Source organism: Heteronotia binoei, chromosome 19, assembly GCF_032191835.1.
Source record: "Heteronotia binoei isolate CCM8104 ecotype False Entrance Well chromosome 19, APGP_CSIRO_Hbin_v1, whole genome shotgun sequence".
In the NCBI taxonomy this organism is placed as follows: Eukaryota; Metazoa; Chordata; class Lepidosauria; order Squamata; family Gekkonidae; genus Heteronotia; species Heteronotia binoei.
Window position 1 is genome coordinate 33,405,132 of NC_083241.1, and position 16,113 is coordinate 33,421,244.

The following is a 16,113-nucleotide window of genomic DNA, read 5'->3' on the forward strand; positions in this document are numbered from 1 at the left end:
GGTGATCGAACTCAGGTCCTGAGCAGAGGGCTCTGACTGCAGCACTGCAGCTTTACCACTCTGCGCCACGCAATAAAGATGATATCTTCCCTGGGAAACAGGGCAATTTAGAGAGTCAGAAAACATGGGAAAACATCCTTATAGGACATTGATGTGGGCATCAATCTACATTCCAATAGGAAAGGACCTGATTTAAGGCTGGGGTCTGCGTAAGACGAGCACCAAATGGTCTAGGATCAAAGAGACCAACAGGAAAGCAGGGTACTTTATTCTTCTTCTAAGGTGCCAGCAGTGTTTCCCAAATAGGTAAACAAGAGATTTCACCAAGCCCACCCCAAATTAAGATCTGCCAATGGAAAGGTGCCGAAACAATGAGGTCTCATTTTGTATCCAATAATGTTTGTTTTGATAAAGCAGGAGTCAAGTGGCACCTTTAAGACCAACCAAGTTTTATTTAGAACGTAAGCTTTCATGTGCTCTCTAAGCACACATCAGACGAGGGGATCAGGTATAGATCAGGTTTGGATGTTTAATGTACGCATGCATCAGCCCTGGGTAGCCATGTTGGTCTGTCTGCAGCAGCAAAAAAGAGCAAGAATCCAGCAGCACCTGAAGGACTGATAAGATTTCAGACAGGCTCTCATAGCCTGCTACAAATTTTGTTAAGTCTTTAAGGTGCTACTGGTCTCTTTCTCTTTTCTATCCCTTCTTTTAGTGCCGGGGTTACCAACCGGGCCATGAGTTGTATAATAATTTCAATTAGATATTACAATGTAGGAAGAAGAAGAGGATAAAAAGGAAGAAGAGGAAAAAGAGAAAGAAGAAGGAAGAAGAAGAAGGAAGAAGAAAGAAGAAGGAAGAGGAAGAAGAGGAAAGAAGAAGAAGGAAGAAGAAGAAAGAGAAAGAAGAAGAAATTGGATTTATATCCTGGCCTCCACTTCGAATTTCATAGTCTCAGAGCGGCTCACAATCTCCTTTACCTTCCTCCCCCGCAACAGGCACCCTGTGGGTTGGGTGGGGCTGAGAGAGTTCTCCCCAGAAGCTGCCTTTTCAAGGACAATTCTGTGAGAAGCTATGGCTGACTCAAGGCCACTCCAGCAGCAGCAAGTGTGGGATCAAACCTGGTTCCCTCAGATAAGAGTCCGCACACTTAACCACCACACCAAACACTTTAAACACTTCTTCACCCGAAGGGTGATTAACACATGGAATACACTGCCACAGGAGGTGGTGGTGGCAGCTACAAGCATAGACAGCTTCAAGAGGGGATTAGATAAGCATACACAATTGTATCATCCCAAAACCATCGCCCCCCCCCCCAACCCCATGGCAAAATTGTCTTCTACAAAACCGGTCCCTTGTGTTGAAAAGGTTGGGAACCGCTGCTTTAGTGTGTGGAGCCTTGCAACCATCATCCTAAGGAAATATAGTGAGCAGGACTCTGGAGAAAGATGCACCATCAAGCGGCAGAAGACCTGCACATCAGACACGCTTCTTTACGGACAGAAATTTTAGGAACGAAGTCTGCCCCATCCCAAAGCCACACACCATTACATGGTTCTGTTCCTCTTCTCACGTCAAAAACATCAAAATTCATAAACTCCCACCTCCAATGAGCACTGCGCTATCCAGGAGCGCCCCCTAGCCTCCTGGAGACACACCCCACCCCACCCCACCACCACCAAATTGTCTCAAGTCTGATTTCCACGTCACCTTCGCAGCCCAACAGCTGTCTGGAAGGAGGAGAAAGTGCAATCCATTCCGGGAGGGTCAGCTCCGTGCAAGCAAGCCTTGCTCCACTAAGATCATCTCCACTTTCCCCACAATGGTCGGGACTTCGGCCATGGCGCCGAGACCTGAACGGCAAGAACAGAACCGGGTCAATTTCCAACTCTCCCGGGAGAAGCGTCTGCGCTCGCCTCTGACGCTGATCTCCACCCACTAGGCAAGGGGTGGCCAACGGTAGCTCTCCAGATGTTTTTGCCTACAACTCCCATCAGCCCCAACCACTGGCCATGCTGGCTGGGGCTGATGGGAGTTGTAGGCAAAAACATCTGGAGAGCTACCGTTGGCCACCCCTGCACTAGGCCACCTCACTTTGCCGACACTTCACCCTTTGGAAGTCGCCCCCCAACCTTGCCGATCAAACCACTTGCTCCTTCAAATGGATCTTGCTTTTGTCTGAAGTCTGTGGAGCAAGTTTGAGAAGCGTGTACCTGGAAAGTTTGAGGTGCACACGCCTAGGAAACCGGATCTTAGGAACTCAGAAGCACCCTGCTGGATCTGACCAGTGGTCCGCCTGCTCCAGCATCCTGTTCCGCACAGCTGCCAACCCCCAACGGTCCCCCCCAAATAGAGCAGAGAGGCCAAATCCTCTACTTGATTTCCTCCAAGCCTAGGTATTCAGAGGCTTACTGCCTTGGTACATGGAGGTTCAATTTTAGAAATCATTGCTAGTAAATATTGACAGTTTGGTATAGTGGTTAAGTGCGTGGACTCTTATCTGGGAGAATTGGGTTTGATTCCCTGCTCCTCTACTTGCACCTGCTGGAATGGCCTTAGGTCAGCCATAGCTCTCGCACAGCTGTCTTTGAAAGGGCAGCTGCTGGGAGAGCTCTCTCAGCCCCACCCACCTCACAGGATGTCTGTTGGTGGGGGGAGAAGATATAGGAGATATACACGCCTAGGAAACTGGATCTTAGGAACTCAGAAGCACCCTGCTGGATCCAAGCCTCCAAGCCTGGGTATTCAGAGGCTTACTGCCTTGGTTCATGGAGGTTCAATTTTAGAAATCATTGCTAGTAAATATTGACAGTTTGGTATAGTGGTTAAGTGCGTGGACTCTTATCTGGGAGAATTGGGTTTGATTCCCTGCTCCTCTGCTTGCACCTGCTGGAATGGCCTTCGGTCAGCCATAGCTCTCGCACAGCTGTCTTTGAAAGGGCAGCTGCTGGGAGAGCTCTCTCAGCCCCACCCACCTCACAGGATGTCTGTTGGTGGGGGGAGAAGATATAGGAGATTGTAAGTCACTCTGAGACTGATTCAGAGACAAGCGGGGAGTATAAATCTGCGGTCGTCGTCTTCTTCTCCTGGACTTATTTGTTATTTTATTTATTTATATCTTGCCTTTCACCCCAATGGGGACCTAGATTGGCTTACATCAATCTTCTCTCCTCTGTTTTATCCTCACAACAGCCCAGTGAAGTAGGTTAGACTGAGTATGTGACTGGCCCAAGGTCACCCAGCAAGCCTGCATGGCAGACTGGAGGTTCAAACTTGGTTCTCCCAGATCCTAGCCTGAGACTTTAACCACTATATCATTCTGGCTCCCACTGTTTTATAGAAACCCTATCCTTTCCCCCCTACTTGTGCCCTCACTTTCCATATGAAGAAAGGTTAAAACATTTGGGGCTCTTTAGCTTGGAGAAACCTCGACTGAGGGGTGATATGATAGAGGTTTACAAGATTATGCATGGGATAGAGAAGGAAGAGAAAGAAATACTTTTCTCCCTTTCTCACAATAGGAGAACTCGTGGACATTCAATGAAATTGCTGAGCAGTCGGGTTAGAACAGATAAAAGGAAGTCCTTCTTCACCCAAAGGGTGATTGACACACGGAATTCACTGCCACAGGAGGTGGCGGCGGTTACAAGCATAGCCATCTTCAAGAGGGGACTGGATAAGCATATGGAGCAGAGGCCCATCAGTGGCCATTAGCCACAGGGTATTGTTGGAACTCTCTGTCTGGGGCAGTGATGCTCTGTATTCTTGGTGCTGATGGGGGGCACAGTGGGGGGGCTTCTAGCCCCACTTGTGGACCTCCTGATGGCATCTGGGTTTTTTTATGGCCCCTATGTAACACAGAGTGTTGGACCGGATGGGCCACTGGCCTGATCCAACATGGCTTCTCTTATATTCTTATGTTCTTGCGCATACGTATACACGCCAACCACATTTAACACTTCACATATCCGATGAAGCCGTTTCATGAAATTTTAGAAATCACTGCTAGTAAACATTGACAAATCTACCAGGACTAACAAATCTACCAGGATTGAAGCTTTCGGAAAGCAACAGCCGGCCACACAACTGACCTTCGTCTCCGCAAACCAACTTCTTCACGATGCAAGGGATCTCCATGTAGCCGAAGCTCTTGAGCTGCTCGACTTGCCGTGCCGTGATTGGGTGTTCCCACATGGCTGTGTTCATGGCGGGGCAAAAGAGCAGCGGCTTCTTGAGATCCCAGGCGCGAACAACGCACGTCTGCAAAAGAAGAGAGCGCATCAAATGCTGGACTGGACTCTCCGGCAAGGTGAAAGCTGTTACCTTCTCTACCCGCAAACCAGAAGCGACGGCAAGTTTCAAGTAATGCTCCAGAAAATATTACCCAAGTCAATGACCAATTTTGCACTCAGCTTACCCCGCGGTCACGTTCCTCTTATCTGCGCAGCGTCCGTCGGATTTCCCATTATCTGCACCGGAGTTACAGGAAGCGTCGCGGCTTTCGTGCAGCAAATGGAAACTGTTTTTTAGTGGTTTCCGTTTGCTGCGCAAAAGCCGCGATGCTTCCTGTAACTCTGGCGCAGATAGTGGGGAAATCCGAGGAACGCTGCGCAGAGAAGAGGAACGTAACTGCGGGGTAAGCTGAGTGCAAAATCGGTCAATACCTTTTAAACCAGAATTGTTTCTTTTGAATATTAGGTCTGAGGGAGTAGATAAAAAGAGCTAAGCATGTGATTTTACATGTAGCCAGAATAATGTACGCCAAATGTAGGAAGGAGACTGAAGTACCTGCATAAGAAGAACTTCTAGGGAAAATACTGGAAATAGCAGAAATGGACATATTGACTGATACTTTGAAAGAACACAGCAAGCAAGGCGTTAAGGAACTTTGGGTGCCAGTTTATGAATGGATTAAAACAAATTACTGAATATAGCAATGTTCGTATTATGACACGTATTAAATTTTTACAGCAATTTAACGGTAATAATAAGGATAGGCGATATATATCAAGATAATATATTTTCAAAAGAAAGCACGATAACAGATTTGCAGACATTATGGTAGATACTTTATTGAGAAGTTGCAGAAAATAAGAAAGTGCTGCAATAGTAGAAATGTTTATGGATGCTATTGTAAACTTTTTTAAAAAAAAAATTCCTTTTCCCCTTTTTCTCACCCTTCCCAGGGTGAGAGCCAGTTTGGTGTAGTGGTTAAGTGTGCGGACTCTTATCTGGGAGAACCGGGTTTGATTCCCCACTCCTCCACTTGCACCTGCTGGAATGGCCTTGGGTCAGCCATAGCTCTGGCAGAGGTTGTCCTTGAAAGGGCAGCTGCTGTGAGAGCCTTCTCCAGCCCCACCCACCTCACAGGGTGTCTGTTGTTGGGGAGGAAGGTAAAGGAGATTGTAGGCTGCTCTGAGACTCTGTCCTTGAAAGGGCAGCTTCTGGGAGAGCTCTCTCAGCCCCACCCACCTCACAGGGTGTCTGTTGTGGGGAAGGAAGGGAAAGGAGATTGTAGGCTGCTCTGAGACTCTGTCCTTGAAAGGGCAGCTTCTGGGAGAGCTCTCTCAGCCCCACCCACCTCACAGGGTGTCTGCTGTGGGGAAGGAAGGGAAAGGAGATTGTAGGCTGCTCTGAGACTCTGTCCTTGAAAGGGCAGCTTCTGGGAGAGCTCTCCCAGCCCCACCCACCTCACAGGGTGTCTGTTGTGGGGAAGGAAAGGAAAGGAGATTGTAGGCTGCTCTGAGACTCTGTCCTTGAAAGGGCAGCTTCTGGGAGAGCTCTCTCAGCCCCACCCACATCACAGAGTGTCTGTTGTGGGGAAGGAAGGGAAAGGAGATTGTAGGCTGCTCTGAGACTCTGTCCTTGAAAGGGCAGCTTCTGAGAGAGCTCTCTCAGCCCCACCCATTTCACAGGGTGTCTGTTGTGGGGAAGGAAGGGAAAGGAGATTGTAGGCTGCTCTGAGACTCTGTCCTTGAAAGGGCAGCTTCTGGGAGAGCTCTCAGCCCCACCCACCTCACAGGGTGTCTGTTGTGGGGAAGGAAGGGAAAGGAGATTGTAGGCTGCTCTGAGACTCTGTCCTTGAAAGGGCAGCTGCTGTGAGAGCCCTCTCAGCCCCACCCACCTCACAGGGTGTCTGTTGTGGGGGAAGGAGATACAGGCGATTATAAGCTGCTCCGAGTCTGATTCAGAGAGAAGGGTGGGGTATAAATCTGCAGTCTTCTTCTTCCCATCGTATTTTACCCTGAAAACCCAATAAATTATTATATGAAAAAGCAAGTGAGTTTCAAGTTCCACCTGGCAGGCTCCTAGTGCAGCTTTTGCAGGGGTTCCGATTTAGCTCAAGACAAAGGCTCAGCTTGCGCCTCACTGAAAGGGAATGTGGCACACGATGGTCACTGATGCACGGTGGAGGGAGAAGGTCTCCTATCAGCAGGCAAAGCCTCAAGAGACTCACCAGCAAGTTGTCGCAGATGCCGTTGGCAATCTTGGCCAGGGTGTTTGCGTCCAGAGGCGCCACCAGCATGAGGTCCGCCCAGCGCCTCAGGTCGATGTGGAGGATGGGATCCGTGCGCCCTTTCCACAGCTGCGGAAGGAAGATCGCTTGGGTTTTAGCAAACTGCTTGGTGTAACGCTGAGGCGTGCCTGTAGGGCAACCGATGAGGACGGCAGGCCCCTTAAGACGCCAAAGGATGCTGTTCACTACCTGCATGCACGAACCGATGTGAAGCTGCTGTACGCTGAAACAGACCATTGGCCTGTCAAAGTCAGTATGGCCTACTCAGACGACCTGTTTTTGGTTCTCGGTGCCAGAGCTTTCCCAACGTGTGGTTCAGGACCCAAAAGTGGACCGTGATGCCTCTGAAAGAGGTTCATGAGGCAACCCTCCCAAATGGCCACCCATGCCCTTTCCAACACTCTCTTCTGTGATTTGGAAACCAAGATCTGACCCTGCAAACAATATTTCCCATGTCGTACAGTAGTTGGTATTTTTTTCTTCACTGCATATATTGTTTATCAAATAAAACGTGTCCAGCAGGGCTTTTTTTTGTAGCAGGAACTCCTTTGCATATTAGGCCACACCCTCCTGATGTAGCCAATCCCCCTGGAGCTTACAGTAAGCCCTGTACTGAGAGCCCTGTAAGATCCAGGAGGCTTGGCTACATCAGGGGTGTGTGGCCTAATATGCAAAGGAGCCCCTGCTAGAATTCTATCTCTGGGCCTTGTACTAAGAGCCCTGTAAGCTCTTGGAGGGTTGGCTCCATCAGGGGTGTGTGGCCTAATATGCAAAGGATCCCCTGCTAGAATTCTATCTCTGGGCCCTGTACTAAGAGCCCTGTAAGCTCTTGGAGGATTGGCTCCATCAGGGGTGAGTGGTCTAATATGCAAAGGAGCCCCTGCTAGAATTCTATCTCTGGACTCTGTACTAAGAGCCCTGTAAGCTCTTGGAGGATTGGCTCCATCAGGGGTATGTGGCCTAATATGCAAAGGAGCCCCTGCTAGAATTCTATCTCTGGACTCTGTACTAAGAGCCCTGTAAGCTCTTGGAGGGTTGGCTCCATCAGGGGTGAGTGGTCTAATATGCAAAGGAGCCCCTGCTAGAATTCTATCTCTGGACCCTATACTGAGAGCCCTGTAAGATCCAGGAGGATTGGCTACATCAGGGATGTATGGCCTAATATGCTAAGGAGTTTCTACTACAAAAAAATGCCCTGGTTACTGTGAATTTCTTAGAATCTTGAGGAAGCAATGGAGAAGGAGAGGGTGGTCAAAGGCTGGAATGTCACCTCTATATGCAAAGGCTGCATGGATCAGAATTCCACTTCCTTGGGTTTCATACTGGGGGAAGCTGTGCCTTTTGTGCAACTGGTTGATTTCTCAAAAAAACATTTGGTTTAGTCGCTGTAGAAAAGAGAAAGCTTAACTAGATGGGTGCCAAGACTGTAGTTTGCCAAGGGTGCCTAAAAACCTTGGGCTAGCCCCTGCTGGGTCACTGTACCAAGGAAATCTAGACTTGTGGGTCACTGTACCAAAATGACAGGGATCTGTCACAGTCTATGCCAGCTGGGAGGCAGCAAGCGCATCATCTCTCTCTTCCATCCTGAGACTTTTCGGGGACCGACCTGCCATTCGTCTGCATCCCCATAGAGGGTCACCGGGAGCTCCTGGGGGTTGTAGAAGTGTTTGGCCCTCTCTGTAGTCACCACCTGCACTTCCACCTGCAGAGAGGAAGGAGAGAAGCCAATAAAAGCTGGGGAGACAAAATGCACTCAACAGATAATGAACAAAAATAACATGCTTCTGTTTCAGAGGGCAGCCACGTTGGCCTGCGGGAGAAGAGTTAGATTCAAGCCCAGCGGCACCTGACAGACATTAGATTCGAGCCCAACAGCCCAAGATTTTCATCAGAACGAAGTCTGAGTCCAGAGGCACAAAGTTTGAGTCTGGGTATAAGCTTTTGTGTGCACGCACACTTCCTCAGATACACTGAAGCAGGGGTCATTTTGTAGGCAAAAAGGTGCAGGAGCTCAGTAGCATATCTCATTTGCATATGCCCCAGGATCTGTGTGCAGCGGGGAGAGAACTGCCCACTGTGTACAGACCCTGGCTGGAGGTTCAGGAGCTGTGCTCCTGCAAGCTCCTGCCGAATTCAAGCCCTGCACTGAAGACAGATCCAAGCGGTCAGCCATGTTGGTCTGAAGCAGCAAACAAAATCTGAGTCCAGGAGCACCTATAAGACCAACAAAGCTTAATTCTGGGTATAAGCGCTCACATGCAGACACACTTCTTCACATACGTTGAAGATCAGGGGTCGTTTTGTAAAAAAAGAGGTGGTGGAGCTCATCCAGAGATTGTTATGCAGCTGCACCGACTATTCAATGGGCAAGGAGGTGGAACTCTCAGAAAGGTTCAGGAGCTGCGCTCCTGTGAGCTCCCACTGAATCCAAAGCCCGCTGAAGATCGATTCAGATCCAAATGGGCGGCCGTGTTCATCTGAAGCAGTAGGACAAAGTTTAAGCCCGGGGGCACCTTTAAGATCTTCTGGGTTTACCTTGAATAAAACTTCGTTGGTCTTATAGGTACCACTGGAGTCAAACTTCAGATACATTGAAACAGACTTCCTCAAGCCTTGCATACAGGTAGAGAGGGGTGGAGTGTTAGCTGCCAGGAAGGGCTAGTTAGAATCAAGACGCATAAATAACTGGCCATACAGATCCAAGTGGGGCAGCCGTGTTGGTCTGAAGCAGTAGAACAAAGCAGGAGTCAAGTTTCGCCTTTAAGACCAACCAACTTTTATTCAGAATGTAAGCTTTCGTGTGCATGCACATTTCTTCAGACAAGGAATGAGGTTCAGTAAGCAGAGCTACATATTGCTGGTGGGGTTAGAATGCAAAGTGGTGCAAAGTTAAAATCCAATAGCAGAATAGTAAAATTAACAAATGCAGAAAACCTTTGATCTGGGTTGCATTAGCGTGGGAAACCAATAAAACAGTAACATGTCGGAATGTGAGAATGTCCGTTAATTATTCTAGTGCTAATAAGTCTGGGTCAAAATGAGGATATTTCTTTCCCAGAAGTTTTTCCTGTCCAACTAATTTACCTTTAACATGTAACATAAATATATACATCATTCCAGTTTGCCATTATAAAAAAATACACTAAAATTAGTACAGCTAAGATTGGATTAAAGCAGTGGGCAAGACCTATGAATAGCAGCAATTTAGCATTCCAATACAAGGCTTCACAAGCAGAAGTGAGAACGAGGGCTTTTTTTAAAAGCAGGAACGCACAGGAACGCAGTTCTGGCTGGCTTGGTGTCAGGAGTGCGGCCAAATATGCAGATGAGTTCCTGCTGGGCTTTTTCTACAAAAAAGACGGTGGTAAGAACTAAGGTTTTTGTCCAGAGATACGGACGTTCAAGAGTTTGTATTTGATGAAGGCAGTTTTCACACTAGAGATTCTCGCCTGAGGGATCTACAACAAACCTTTTTTGGAACTAAAGCATCCACCTGATGAAGTCAAGAAACAGATTAATCAAGCCAGAACAATACTTAAGAGAACGCCTCTTAAAAGATATGCCCAAAAGAGACAATAACCAAACACTACTTGTAGTTACACGCAGCTTTCAACTCAAAATAGATCAAAGCATCATCAACAACTTACAACCTCTGCTGGATACTGACAGTTCTCTTTCACAAGCACTGGGGAACAGATCTGTAAAACATGGAGCCTTATGAAGCGTTCCCGGGAGCTCAAGAGTTTGCACAATGCTTTTTGTTAATTTAGTTGGACCTCTTAAAAGGTACTGCACAGATTTTGTTCTAGTAGCTCTTAAAGGTGCCACTCGATTTGTGTTTGACTTTTGTAAGGGAAATACTGGAAAAAGCAGCCTTTGATCTAGCTAGCCTTGGCTAATGGCGCCACCTGCAGGTCATTCATGCAATAGCACCATACAGTACTTTTCACAGGGATATCTGGAGTTTTTCAATTATAACCTTTTTTGTGTGTTTTTATAATTGCTCTTTTATTCATATTGTTTTTATGTGTTTTAAACGGGTATTCAAAGAGACAGTGCTTCCAAACAAGAAGGTTCCACTTACTCAACAGGGCCATTACTTGTGATCCTACCGAGAGTTCAAAGGGGAAAAAAAGATTGAAGTGTGGAAATTCTTTTTTTTTTCTTTCTTTCACTAAGCCAGCTGGTGTAATGGATAAGAGCTGTGGACTCTAATCTGGAGAGGTGGGTTTGATTTCCAGCTCCTCCCTGGAAACCTGTTGGGTGACCTTGGGCCAGTCACGGTTCTCTCTGGACTCTCTCAGCCCCACCTACCTCACAGGGTGCCTGTTGAGGGGAGAGGAAGGGAAGGTGATTGTAAGCCGCTTTGAGATTTCTTAAGGTAGTGAGAAGGTATAAAAACCTTCTGTACTTCTATTTATAAATGTTTTAAGTAAAACAACTGGCAAACCTATTTGTCTAACTAGAATGACATATTGGTATAGTATTTAGATCAGGGGTGGCCAAACTTGCTTAAGAGCCACATCGAATAAATGTCAGATGTTTGAGAACTGTAAGACATGAACGTCAGATGTAGGTAGGTAGGTAAGAGGTGGAAAGAAAGCGACATTAACTTTAAATGCATTCTCTAAGCCGCCAGATGGCTTGGCTTGGAGAAGTGATTTAAAGAGACACCAGCTGACCGGGGGTGATGGGGACTTCAAGAGCCACACAATATATGTGAAAGAGCCACATGTGGCTCCCGAGCTGCAGTTTTGCAATCCCTGATTTAGAAAAACATATAGTCGTTGTAATGTAATGCAATGAAAACTGAAATATATCTCCTTGCATTACACTGCGCACACCCCAAAACAAGAGAGGGAAACATTTTGTTTGTTACCTTCATGCCTGAGAAGAGATGAATGGGGCATCACAAAGTCTCCGTTTACTTCCCACAATTAGAAAAGATTCTCTTACACACTTTTTGCCTATCCTGACATATTTATTGCTTCAACAGTTGTTCCCCCTTGATTAAATTCATATAGCTGTTGACCCTATACACAACTTGTTATTCCACTTTTGTCTCCGCATATCTTAAAATATCTTCATCATGCTATGCTAATTTACTATTCCGCCTCAGACTATGTTTGAATGGTTTTCTTCCATTTCATTATATCTGAAGAAATGTGTGTGTGCACAAGAGAGGTCATACTGTGAATAAAACTTTGTTGGTCTTACAGGTGCAACTGGACTCTAACTTTATTCTATTGTTTGAGACCCACACGGCTACCCACTTAGATCCCTCTTAATCTAGATCTCAGCCCAGTGCTAGCATCAAGAGTGGATCTTGCCATTACGTACTGTTTTGCCTGCTTGACCGGTAATAACCTAACGCCTGCTATCTTTCTGTGTAACATTCATAAGTATCTTGCCCAAGCACCGGACGAACCAAGGTCAATAGTCTGGTTCTCAGTGATACGTTGCGTATGAACTTTGTGGGGAAGAACTGATAGCTTTGGCGCCTATAGCTTTGAAATGTGTAACGGTTAACATAAGGCATATGTAGAGAGGCTTTGCCCACCAACACCAGTTTTCGCAAGGAGCCTCTTGCCTGAAGTGTCTCAGTATTTCAATAAAACTCTTTTCAACCAAGAGGGAGTGCGTTGATAGCTGGGGACCCTGCGGGATTTGACAGCAAGATGTATCCAACATTACAGCAACGTTTGCCCTTCCCTTTGGAAGTGTGACCGCCCCCAGTAATTTGGATTCATCTCTGTACCAACTACTCACTTTGGGTATCTTCAAAAGCTCCGTTATGAGAAGTGGTAGTTTTAAGGCAGCCACGCTTCCGGTCACTCCCACGAGGACATGGATGTTCTTCTGCGTGGCAACAGCAGGGGACTGAGGCTGCAAATGCGTCGTGAGATTCATCATCGTTTTAGGTAGCAATCACATTCTGTCAGTAAGAAAAAAGAAAACAGGGCCTTTATCACATAAGACCCCTGCTGGATCAAACCAATAGTCCATCCAGCCCAGCATCCTGTCTCACATAGTGGCCAACAGGTTCCTCTGGACAGCCAACAACAGCATAGAGGCCAAGGCCCTCATACGAACATAAGAAGAGTCCTGCTGGATCAGACCAATAGTCTACCCAAGGGCTGTTATGAGGGCCGGATCTGACATAAATGAGACCTTGTTGGGCAGGGCCATGTCGGGGTGGGCCAGGCCATGTGTGTACCATCTAGTCCAACCTCCTGTCCCACACAGTGGCCAATTAGTTCCTCTGGAGATGGCATAGAGGCTGAGACCTTCATAAGAATATACGAAGACATCTGCTAGATCAGACCAATAGTTCATCTAGTTCCTCTGGATGGCAAGCAACAGGGCATAGAGACTGAGGCTTTTCCCTGATGTTGCCTTCTGGCTCTGGGATTCAGAAGAAGACGACATTGGATTTATATTCCGCCCTCCACTTAGAGTCTCAGAGCGGCTCACAATCTTCTTTATCTTCATCTCCCACAACAGACATCCTGTGAGGTGGGTGGGGCTGGAGAGGGCTCTCACAGCAGCTGCCCTTTCAAGGAGAGTCTCAGAGCAGCCCACAATCTCCTTTACCTTCCTCCCCCACAACAGACACCCTGTGAGGTGGGTGGGGCTGAGAGGGCTCTCACAGCAGTTGCCCTTTCAAGGACAACCTCTGCCAAAGCTATGGCTGACCCAAGGCCATGCCAGTAGGTGCAAGTGGAGGAGTGGAAAATCAAACCTGGTTCTCCCAGATAAGAGTCCGCACACTTAACCACTACACCAAACTGGCTCTCATCTCTTAACCACTACACCAAACTGGCTTTCTAACCATTACAAAAGTCTCAACTATATCTAACTCTGCCTTGCCTTTCCTCCAGAAATATCATGGCAACATACATTATATTTCTTCATTTGCTAAATTTTAAACCCGCATTTCTTATAGAGACTCAATGCAGGTTACAAAATCTTTACAATTAAAAAAAAAAGCATCCTTCGCAACAATCCTATCAGGGTTAGGTCGAGAAAGAACAGCTGTCACGAGATCACCTGGCAGGCATTCATGACTGGGTGGGCAGGGCTTTTTTTGCAGGAGGGACTCCTTTGCATTTTAGGCCACACACCCCTGATGTAGCCAATCCTCCTGCAGCTTACAGTAGACCCTGTACTAAGAGCCCTGTAAGCTCTTGGAGGATTGGCTCCATCAGGGGTGTGTGGCCTAATATGCAAAGGAGCCCCTGCTAGAATTCTATCTCTGGACCCTGTACTAAGAGCCCTGTAAGCTCTTGGAGGGTTGGCTCCATCAGGGGTGTGTGGCCTAATATGCAAAGGAGCCCCTGCTAGAATTCTATCCCTGGACCCTGTACTAAGAGCCCTGTAAGCTCTTGGAGGGTTGGCTCCATCTGGGGTGTGTGGCCTAATATGCAAAGGAGTTCCTGCTACAAAAAAAGCCCTGTGGGTGGGGATTCAAACCTGGGTCTCTCCATTTGTGGTTCTCTAACTACGGTATCACACTGGCTCTCACCATCTAAACCAGGGACAGAGATTTTTTATTTCTTAGCAAGTTGCCTGGTTTTGCATTTAGATTTTAATGTGGCTTAAGGCAGCATTTGTAACCTCTGATGATGGTGCAGGGGAAGGGAGAGAATAGACACTTTGCACATGCCCATGGGAACTTCTGCTACTATTTCAAAACATATATGGCTTCTATCCAGATGCTGAAACTTGGTATTCATTGATGAGGATAATTCCAGATGGTTAGCCATGTTAGTCAGTTGGCAGCTAAATCAAGTGGCACCTTAAGAACATCAGCAGAGCCCTGCTGGATCAGACCAGTGGTCTGCCTAGTCAAGTAGCCTGCCTCAAAATGGCCAAACAGTTCCTCTGGAGGGACAACAGCAGGGCAGTGAGGCTGATGCCTTCATCTGATGTTTTCTTCTGGCACTGGGATTCAGAGGCTGCCTACCCCTGAACGTGGAGGTTTCCTTTAGTCACCATGGCCTTAGCTCAGTTTCAACTGAGTCAGAGCTGATGCATCTGAGAAAGTGAGCTTTGAGGCATGTAAACTATGCTGAAATATGTTTTAGTCGTTTTATTTCCCTGGGGAGAGGAAGATGATGATGATATTGGATTTATATCCCGCCCTATACTCTGAATCTCAGAGCGGTCACAATCTCCTTTACCTCCCCACCCCCCACAACAGACACCCTGTGAGAATAGGTGGGGCTGAGAGAGCTCTCTCACAAGCTGCCCTTTCAAGGATAACTCATACGAGAGCTATGGCTGACCCAAGGCCATTCCAGCAGATGCAAGCGGAGGAGTGGGGAATCAAACCTGGTTCTCCCAGAAAAGACTCTGCACACTTAACCACTACACCAAACTGGCTCTCTGCATGTAATAACAGGGAACTTTACCAGCCTAACCCACCTCGCAGAGTTGTTGTGAGAAAAACAATGGAGCAAAAGATGCAAGCCAGTTTGAGGAGAAAGGCAGGATATAAATGAATGGGGAAAATACAAACATAGAATCATAAGAGTTGGAAGGAACCTCCAGGGTCATCTAGTCCAACTCCCTGCACAATGCAGGAAACTCACAAATGCCTCCCCTTAAAATCACAGGATCTTCATTGCTATCAGATGGCCCTCTAGCCTCTGTTTAACATGCTCAGATGGACTTCTCCTATCACATCACAAATGCTTACCCCCTGCACAGACACTGAAAGCAGTTAATTCGTGCAGATAAAACTCTGCACATGCTCATGGAAACTGAATGCTGTCCCTTTAGACACCAGGCCTACGGCCCTGACACTGGAGCCAGGTGTTTAGCGCTGAGGGGAGCATTCTGCACAAGCCTAGAGGAGGGGACTACGGCTATGGAGTTCCCCGCGTGTCTCCCCTCTGACCCTCACACAAATGGGGCCTCTCCAACCAAAAACACAACTTAGCTCACCGCCCTCCCCCGCCCCGTGCCTTCTGCCAAAAAAGAGCCAGTCACGTGCACTGTTACGTCACCCAGCGCGACCCTACCGGTCGCCACCGTAGGTCTGTTCCCTCCGACCTCGGACGCGAATGCGCAGGCGCACCCTGCCTTCGGGTCCCTTTCTCGGCAATCAATACCTAATTCTCGCATTTCCCCTGAGGCATTGTGGGAATTGTAGTTCCACGTGTGGAAGTTCACCTCAAGGAACTTGCAACCGGGGAGGGAAAGAGTTTTTCTATAGACACGCTAAAGCCTAGAGCGACGCTATTAATGAGAACTGCGGCTGTCATCTAAATGGGGATCATCTGTCTCCCTCTATGGTTCCATGGGCTCGTGGGAGTTGTAGTTCTGCGATCTCTTATGTTGTAAAAACGGGGTGGGGGAGAAAGAGGCTTCGCGATAAAGGCAGAGTGCCAGACTAGACTTGGAAAGACCTCACCTGAATCCAAATTGGGGAGGGACGGTGGCTCAGTGGTAGAGCATCTGCTTGGGAAGCAGAAGATCCCAGGTTCAGTCCCTGGCATCTCCAAAAAAGGGTCCAGGCAAATAGGTGTGGAAAACCTCAGCTTGAGACCCTGGAGAGCTGCTGCCAGTCTGAGAAGACAATACTGACT

At 47.6% G+C, this 16,113-nt stretch overlaps 1 protein-coding gene across 1 annotated transcript; it reads right to left on the bottom strand.

Moving 5' to 3' along the window:
* Window positions 1-1,751: 1,751 nt before the first annotated feature.
* PPCDC (phosphopantothenoylcysteine decarboxylase) lies at window positions 1,752-12,484 on the bottom strand. Its single transcript, XM_060260134.1, has 5 exons — window positions 12,290-12,484; window positions 8,127-8,222; window positions 6,461-6,589; window positions 4,095-4,263; window positions 1,752-1,856 (listed from the first exon to the last, which is right to left on the bottom strand). The coding sequence occupies exons 1-5, from the start codon at window positions 12,431-12,433 to the stop codon at window positions 1,771-1,773; spliced, it is 624 nt and encodes a 207-aa protein (XP_060116117.1). The 5' UTR covers window positions 12,434-12,484; the 3' UTR covers window positions 1,752-1,770.
* Between the last annotated feature and the right edge of the window lie 3,629 nt (window positions 12,485-16,113).

What these genes read in the sequence shown, in the direction of transcription:
- PPCDC (XM_060260134.1), bottom strand. Translation starts at nt 12,433, where the DNA reads ATGATGAATCTCACGACGCATTTGCAGCCTCAGTCCCCTGCTGTTGCC. An exon ending in GGGATGCAGACGAATGGCAG is followed by an intron (nt 6,590 to 8,126) that starts GTCGGTCCCCGA and finishes TTCCTTCCGCAG; the next exon opens with CTGTGGAAAGGGCGCACGGA. An exon ending in GCATCTGCGACAACTTGCTG is followed by an intron (nt 4,264 to 6,460) that starts GTGAGTCTCTTG and finishes CTTCTTTTGCAG; the next exon opens with ACGTGCGTTGTTCGCGCCTG.